Below are 8,457 nucleotides of genomic sequence, written 5' to 3' on the forward strand. Positions count from 1 at the left end.
AGGGAATGCAGGAGAGAACAGCTAATTAAGTAAATGATGCTCGAGAATGGGATTTTCATTTCTCAGTCATGGCTGAAAATAGAGGAACAACAGACCTCTAGACAAGGATGAAGCCTACCTAACAAAGGTGGCTAAGAATGTCTTTGCCTTGTGTTGTACAAATCTAATCAGAAGGGCTTTACAGTAAAAATAATGGAAGAAGGGAAAAAATTACTGGCATATATTCAAGCTAGAGCCCATAGAGAGTACCTACATTGTAGGAAAAGAAGTAGCAGTTTGAAACACCCTAAAGTCCACAGATGACAGAATGCAAGAGAGGAGCCAGTAGTGAATCCCACAACTTCAGGTGACAGATAAAATATAAGCAACAAGTAAATTAAATTAGAGGTTCTAGGAAGACAAATTTGGCCTCCTAGTTCTCATTGAGACTTGACCCATGACTGAAAAATGATTCTGGAATATTATTCCTTATAGAAAAAAAAACAAAACAAGGTAGGTAAAACTATAATGTAGTAGCATTGTATATTAAGAAGGCATTCTCCTGAGTAGCAATCTGGGAACCAGAGGATTTTGACATGGGACTACACTATAGATGGTGTGGGCATGTTCAGGACACATATCACCATCCTGGAACTGAAGCCGGAAATAGCAAGGGGAGTGATAATGATTGAGGGGAGAGTCATCAGTCTAGCTTTCAGCAGGAACTCTGCCTAAAGCAGAGCACTCTTGACTTAGCTTAACGATATTTCCATGCTTCAAGAAGTGAAGGAACCAAGAGAGAGAGAAAAAAACTCTGTTCTCGTTCTACTTCTCAGTTACAAGGAAGAAAATAGTTCCTGAAGTGGAAATAATAATACTCCCGAGAAGTAGAGGAAGGCACTGCCTTGTAGAGTTTGTGACTGAGAAGGAGAACAAGGTTGGGCATCATCTGACATGCTTCCTCAATCTTGGGAAAGCAGAGTTTAGAGGAAGGAAAAACTACCTTTCCATGAACTAAAATAAAATTCTACCCAGAAGGGATGGGGGACTCTCAAGAATGAAATTCTGAGGACACAAAGGGAAACAGTTCTGATAAGGAGGTAAAAAGGTAGTTGCTTGAAGAGAGCAAAAATAGAACACCCCACCCAGCTTGAATTTTCAAAAGATAAGTGTAGAAGTCAGAAGCAAATCAGCCTGGTATGGTGACAGGATCAAGGCAAACATCGCGGAGTTGCATACGGTTAATGCTCAGAGTGAACTGAGGCCTCTGAGGAAAGATAAAGACTTAAAGAAAGATGGGTTTTTAAAGGCTGTTTGGGGGAACATAAGATCAAGGAAGGGAAAGAACTCGGGGGAGTGTGGGTGGAATGGTGATAACTGACCATCGAGAGAAAGCCAAGCCTCTCAGCTCTCATCTGAGCTCTTTTCTCTGCCAAGCAAAATCTCCTTTGGACTTGAAAGAACAAGATGTCTGATAGGAAATGGATAATCACTCTAAACAAGGAGATAGCAGCCACAGTATCTATGGAATGGCTCCTCAGTGCTTCAAGGTGTTGGAGCTACCAGTGCAAAGGAGCTTACATTCCATCATGGCATTGACAACATGTAGACGTATATCTAAGCATGTACAGAAGTAATACAAGGGAGTTAAGGAGGGAGGGCACAAGCACTTGAGAGGTACAGTTTAGAAAAGGTTTCATGTAGAAGGTGAAAAGTGCAAGGGAGGAGGGAATATATTTCAGGCATGGAGGATGCAAAGGAGTGGAGACAGGAGATGGAGTGCCGTTTGTGAGGAACAAAGAGGCGGCCAGTTGGCCTTCTAGATGGTAGAGTGTGGGAAGGCTGCACAGATGGGTTAGGGCTAGGTTATAAAGAAGGGTTTTAAAAGCCAGAGAGTATATATTTGATCCTAGAGGCAGTAGGGAGCCACTAGAGTTTATGGAGTAATAGATCAATGGGATAAAATGGTAAAATTTTGCTTAAAGAAAATGTCTTTGGTAGCTGTTGGAGAATAGACTGCAATGGTCATAGACTTGAGGTAGGGAGACCACCTAGGATCTCTTATCATGGTCTGGTTGAGTGATGAAGTTCTGAACTAAGATGGTGGTTACGTCAGTGTGGAGAAGAGGTTGGATGCAAAAGATGTTGGGGAAGTAGAAATAAGATTTGCCAGGAGAGAAGGGGGGGGTGGGGGGGGGAGACACGGAGAAAGAAGAGAAAAGAGAAGGCCCAGGACAAAAATCCTTGGAGAACAACTACAGTTGGGGGAATGATATGAATGTTGAAACAAAGAAGGAGGCTTAGAAGGAATCCATGGTCGAACAAATGAGAGAACAAGAAAATCTCCAGAAATAGGGAGTGACCAGCAGTGTCAGATGCAGCAGAGAAATCAAGGACAAAGGTGGAGAAACCATTGAAATCATAGGTAACTTTGGAGAGGGTAATTTCAGCTGAGTGGTCAATGACGTCAGAAAACCCTGCAAAGAGGTGAGAAGAGAGGATGTGGAGGCAATGAATATAGATAGCTTTGTCTGGGAAAGGGAGAAGAGATAGGACAGGAGCTCGGAGGAAAGGTTGGGTTTACTGAAGTTTTGTTTTTTTTTAAGATGGGGAGACTTGGGCATGTCTGAAGACAGTAGAGAAGGAACCATTAGCTGCAGACTGAAGATTAGAGAGAAAGGGGAGATGATCGAGGGGTCCTTAAGGTGGAGAAGACAGGAACGGAGGAGATCAAGGATGCATGTTAAAGGGGTTGGACTTGGCAAGAAAAGCCACTTCATTGTCACAGAATAGGAGAGACAGAGAGAGAGAGATCAAGGGATTTGGGAATGAGCTGAAGGAGAAAGACAGAATTCTTGAACCAAATTGGGTCAAATGGCCTTAATTTTCTTAAAGGTCAAGTCTTTGGCTCAGAATGTTGGGGGAGGGGAAGGTATGAGAGGTAACATAGGACTGGGGAAGGGCAAATGTTCCGTTTTTTGCAATGGGAAGAGAATGGAGTATGAAAACTAGCCAGTGAGCCTGATTATGATTCCTGGAAAAGTTTTAGAATGCATTATTGAAGAGATAGTTAATGAAAATCTTGATAAGGAAGTAGTGATCCAAGAGTCAGTATAGTCTCCTCAGAATTCTACAAGCCTTGCCAAACTGAGTTTATTTTCTTTTTTTGACAGGATACTCAACTGATAGAGCAGGAGAAAGTGTTCAATGAATTAAATAATATGTGCTCCTCTAGCAGAAAAGATGTAGAGTTGTGTGTGAGATGGTATCATTGGATGAATTGGGAACTCATTAAATGTTGGGACAAAAATAGTTATTAAGGTTCATTGTCAGCTTGGAAGGAAGTCTCCAGGGGAGGGAGAGCCCACCGAGCTGTGTTTGGACTTGTCGTTCTCTCAGGGACTTGCATCGGGGCATAAATGGTCTATTTATGAAGCTCGCAGATGACAGAGACAGGAGACTTGGCTTACACGCTGTTTAAAAAGAATCAAAATGCAGAAGAGCTTGGCTGGCAAGAACATTTGCTGGTATCTAATAAAGTGACATTGAGTAGGGATAAATGTGAAGTCCCACCTTTGGGTTCAAGAAACTGACTTCCTACCTACAAGATGCAAGAATATTTAAGGAGTAGTTGGTCTGAAAAAGATCTGTGGTCTTAGTGGACCGCAGTCTCAACATGAACTTACAGAGTGATATGGCAACTGGATATGCTAATACTAGAATCGGGCTCCCGAGAGTCAAGAAGGCCCATGCAGGGTTTTGTGTCCAGTTCTCGCTAATACATTTTAGGAAGGACGTTGATAAGCTGGAGGGCATCTGGATGAGGACTGCCAGGATAGCTGGATGAATTAGGGCTGTTTAGCTTGTGGAAAAGGAAGACTAGGTGATTGATTGATTGATTGATAGCTGTCACATGTACTGTTTGGCCCCAGAGGGCAGAACCAGGAGCACGGTGGAAGATGCAAAGAAGGATGTTTATGACTGATGTTAGGAAAAACTTCTGACAATGCCAGTTTCTGGAACCATCCCCAATGGCCTGCCTTGGGAAGAGATAGGTTCCTTATCTTTGGAGCTCTTCTTAAATACTGGATGACCCCTTCCTGAATAGTTTGTTGTGGGCATTCTTCAAACTCTGGGATTCTGGAATTCCTGCGACCTCTAACACTGCTCAGAAATCACTCACTGTCTCTTGTCCCCTGTCAACATTCCTGAAACCCCAGTACTCCAAGAAATCTCCTTACGTACCCTTGTGCACTAAAATACTCCTTAAAATTTCACCAATGTTCACTGTGTCCCTCAGTATTCCTTAAAGCCTTCCCAAAAAGCTCTTGTATCTCCCAACACCCCAGGAAATCTCCCTTAACTTCCCATGTGTTTTGCACTCTTTATACTTCCCTCAATAGCTTATGTATCCAGACACCCCAGGAAGGTGCACCCAGTGTCTCCTGTGTCCGCCAGCACCTCCTGGACCTACTTGAATCTAACCTAGGACTGCTAACACACCCAGAAAATTCATGTCCATTTTGTTCACCAACCCTATCTTTCCCCTGCCTTTATCTTTGGGTCTGTCAAAAAGGAACCCATTCCCCTAGCTCCCCAGTGTTCCTTCATCCCCAAATATACCCTTGAACTCCTAATTCCCCATAAAACTTCCCCAATGTCCCCTAAAACTCAAATCATCAGAAAACTTCCCCCATGTTTCCTTTGAGCCCCCAAATCCTGAAACTGTCTCATAATGCCAATTGGGATTCCTAAGCTCAGATTCTCCCTTTCAAAAAAAAACCCACCCTAACCCCACTCCTATTCTCTCCATCCCCCTCATTTGGCCCCTGACCACAGATGGCATTAGGGCTGGTTCAGGCCACTCGTGATCTGAATGTGGGTGCCACCCTGGACCAGCTCCTGGGGACAGCAGATGCTCTGCAGGCCCAGGTGTCAGAAAATAAGCTACAGCTGAGGGAGGCCCAGGGACAAGCAGAACAGGCATCGGACATAGCTGCAAACTTGGGCAAGGTGAGACCCGCCTTGTTCTCAATCACTACTGAGGTTTACAGGATGATGTGTCCTGGGAGACAAGGGAATTACACTAGAAGATACCAAAGTAGCAGGATGTCTCAGGAATGGAAGGGAGGTTGTCCTTGGGGTGAAAGGTCTCAGTCTTCTGAGTCCCAGGAGGGGGAGAGGGAGGCCTAGGGTGAAAGTTCCCAAGTGGGAGTAGGAGGACTGGGGCACCAAGGCCTATGGTAGGGACTGATTCCCAGGTGGGTGGTGGGTTCTGATTGTGGAGGCTGGTGCCTGAATGGGAGTCTTGAGTGCAAGAAGAGCCTGAGATGGGAGGTGGGAGTTCTAAGGTGACTGGTCTTTTCCTGTCCTTACCTCCCTCTTCCCACCTGGTTCCCCTTCCTCCAGGAGCTGCAGACTGCCAAGCTACAGTTCTCAGAGCTGCAGTCAGGGATCAATGGCCTTGGGAATGAGGTGAATGGGGCCAGAGATCGTTTGCAGCAAATTCAGGCAGAAGCCAAAGAGCTGCTGAAGAAAGCAAACAGGAGCTGGAGCCGTCTGGAGGGTGAGGCTGTGGGGGTGTGCACCCAGTAGGATGCTGAGGGTCCGCGGATTTCAGGGGAGCCTTGGGTGTTTAGGGGACTCAAGGAGTACCAGAAAGCTTATAGTTTCTGGGGACCCTGAGTGTTTGAGGCAGGTTTCTCAGGGACACCTGTTTAGAAGAGATTCAGAACCCTAACAGAGGGTTTTTTGAGTACCGGAAATTTGGGGGACTTTATTCTCAAGTGAACTCTCGACACTGGGGGGCCCATAGGGGCCATGATTGTTGGAGATCTCAGGAAGATCAGAGTGGTTGGGGAAGGTTGTAGAAGAGTCCCGAGTACAGGGGCTACTAAGCTAGGTAGTAGGTATTAGGGTTTTTTTAGGGTTGTCTGAATATTGGAGATCTTTGGACAGCAGATATTTGGGGTTTTCAGGAGGCCTTGAACCGTTGGGAGTCAGCAATCAGATGAAAAACAGGGGTATCTGTGGATCATAGACAGACATGGGGTGTTAGGGCCTCTGCTGTTGGGGAACCCCAAGGTGTATGAGTGTATGAGATTTTGGGGAGGGGGGAGGGCTCAGTGGCCTTGAATGTTGGAGATTCCAGGGGATCTCTGAATGTTTAGGGGATCTGGAGATGCGTGTTCTAAAGGGCCTTGGGTATCTGGTGTTTCCCAGGGCTGGAGAAACGCTTTGCCCGGAATGAACAGGCACTTGGAGAGAAGGCGGCTGAGCTTCGGGTCCTGGAGAACAGAGCCTTGGGGCTGCTGGAGCAGCTGAGGCAGGAAGCCAGTGCCCATGCCACCTGCTGATGCAGCGACCCCCAGTAAAACAGACACCCCCCACCCCAATAGAAAGACAAGTCCCAGAGTCCTGGGATACACACCACCCCCTGAGCCCCAGAAGCACAACAGCAATCCCCGAAGATCCGAGACCCCAGCCCCCAAGACCCCCCACAGAGGGACCGGCCCCGGTCCCCCAAGACACCCCCCTCCCCCCTTCCGAAGGGGGCACCCCGCTCACCGGAGATCTGCAGCCACCTCCATCCCCAGCGGTCAGCCCAGTCTCGCTGCTCTCCCTCCCCCCTGGTCTCTAAACTTGCAGGAAAGTTGCCCAACTTCTGGGTCCCCGCCCCCGGAGCCCCCCGGGGGACAGGGCGGGGCGCTCCCTACCACGCGCGCTCCTGCGCTCGGTCTCGCGCATTCCGGACCGTGGCGCCCGGCCCACCGCAAAGTCCGGAGCGGATCAGGCGGACAGCGGGCCGGGCCTGGCGGATCCCTGGCCCAGGATCCCTGGTGCTGGTGGCGCAGGCGTAGCTCCCGCCGTGCCTAGTCTTTGCATGGTTCTTTCTCCATGCCGTCCCCGTTTATCTCGTTTGCTGCACCCATCCCTCCGTCCGGGAGGCCGAGGCAGCTTCGTGTCTGTGCAAAATGGGGATGATAGCCTTCCCCAGCCCTGGATCCCCATCCCGGAGAAGAAGGCAGGCCCCTGGACTCCTCCGGCCTCACCACTGCGCTCAGCCCTCCCCAGGCCTTCCTCACCCGGCCCAGGCTGAAGAGAACAGGCATCAGTTCCTCTATGTACTGCTGTCCATCCCTTGATCTCCTTCCCTTGCCCTTTAACACCGAGCCAGGTCCAGACATGAAACTTTGCAGTTCAATTTACCCAACATGATAAAGTGTCTATTATGTCCAGTTCTGCTGGGCTTTGAGGGAAATACAGAGGTTAGATGAGACAGCCTAAACCTGCCTGGAAGGAAGCTCAGATCAGCCCCTTCATTTGAGAGGAAGCCTGGAGGGGTCTGTTTGAATTTGTCCGAGATCACATAACTGAGAAGTAACAAAGTCGGGATTAAAATCCATTTCCGTGTACTTTCCACTGCACCTGGGTGAATAACCACAATACGTCGTAAGTGCACAAGAGAGTTACCAGAACCTTCTCACTTGGGCACCCAGACCTTTAATCTCATTGCTCCTTTCCAGTCCATCATGTATAAAATGCCCAAGCATTCCACCTTACGGTGTTACTCTGACACCCTCTGCTCAGAAGCCTTCAGTGACTCTCCTTTGCCCACAGAATAAAGTCATCTAATTCCAGCTTCATAGAACATCAAATCTGAGAACATGGACTGAAAGAGATAGGATCTAACCCCATGTTCTGCAGAACATGAACCTGAAGCCCTCAGGAAGCTGAAAGATCTACTAAGGCCACAGCTGGTCCATGACAGAGCCAGGACTAGGTTCCAGGCTGCTTCCATTCCAAGCTCCCTCACCTCCTTATTCAGTCTCTTCCTGTCTTTCAAGGCTTAGCTCATCTCATCTACCCCAGGAAGCCTCTCATCCCACCCTCAGTTTACCTAGCCACATAGTAACCTCTAAACTCTCTTCCCAATCCTTTCCCATCATTCAGGGTGAGATCCAAGTCTGCCACACTTCAATCCTTGCAGGGTCTGGCGGGAGGTGGGGGGCATAAATAAAGCTGGTGGCTCTGGTTGGTCTCTGTGCTGTATCTCGAGTTCCATCAGTAGAAGATACAAATTTGTGAGTCAGGGGATATAGTAGTGAACATTTAGAGACCCACCTCACTTATTTTAAAGATGATTGGTTAGATGGTTTGCCCATAATAAACAGCAGGAATCAGAGGGGTTCTCAGGCTCCAAGTCCAGTGCACTTTTCACATTGCCACACTCCAGAACTGCAGAAAGAGGACAGAAGAGGGGATCCATCGTATGGATCCCCTGCGAACCCACTGTCCCCTGTTAACCACCTGTTGCTAGCTAGGGAGTCAGAGTGAGGGGGAGGTCGAGTTGGTTGCCCCGTCCTGGTTGGGCCCTGCCGTACTCCAGGCCAGACTTTTTCTCTAGCAGCTGCCCTTCCCAACTTTCTCCAAAGTCGGCCGGGAGGGATCCCGAACTAGAGCAAGTTAGGATTGGAG

General features: G+C 48.0%; 1 protein-coding gene and 1 long non-coding RNA gene across 7 annotated transcripts in view; one reads left to right on the forward strand and one right to left on the reverse strand.

Annotated features, from left to right (window-relative positions):
* Positions 1 to 8,013, forward strand: part of LOC140532658 (laminin subunit beta-2-like) — a 32,894-nt gene extending 24,881 nt beyond the window's left edge. For all 6 annotated transcript variants that reach the window (XM_072651390.1, XM_072651398.1, XM_072651409.1 and 3 more), the window contains 3 exons: positions 4,819 to 4,992; positions 5,389 to 5,545; positions 6,202 to 8,013. In XM_072651390.1, the coding sequence (XP_072507491.1) occupies positions 4,819 to 4,992; positions 5,389 to 5,545; positions 6,202 to 6,335 (465 nt within the window). In that variant the 3' untranslated portion in view covers positions 6,336 to 8,013. The remainder of the gene's footprint in view (positions 1 to 4,818; positions 4,993 to 5,388; positions 5,546 to 6,201) is intronic.
* Positions 5,727 to 6,669, reverse strand: LOC140532718 (uncharacterized). Its single transcript, XR_011976643.1, has 2 exons — positions 6,547 to 6,669; positions 5,727 to 6,006 (listed from the first exon to the last, which is right to left on the reverse strand). It is a non-coding gene; the product is annotated as an uncharacterized lncRNA (long non-coding RNA).
* Positions 8,014 to 8,457: the final 444 nt, after the last annotated feature.

The sequence above is a fragment of the Notamacropus eugenii genome, chromosome 1 (genome assembly GCF_028372415.1).
Source record: "Notamacropus eugenii isolate mMacEug1 chromosome 1, mMacEug1.pri_v2, whole genome shotgun sequence".
Classification (NCBI taxonomy): domain Eukaryota; kingdom Metazoa; phylum Chordata; class Mammalia; order Diprotodontia; family Macropodidae; genus Notamacropus; species Notamacropus eugenii.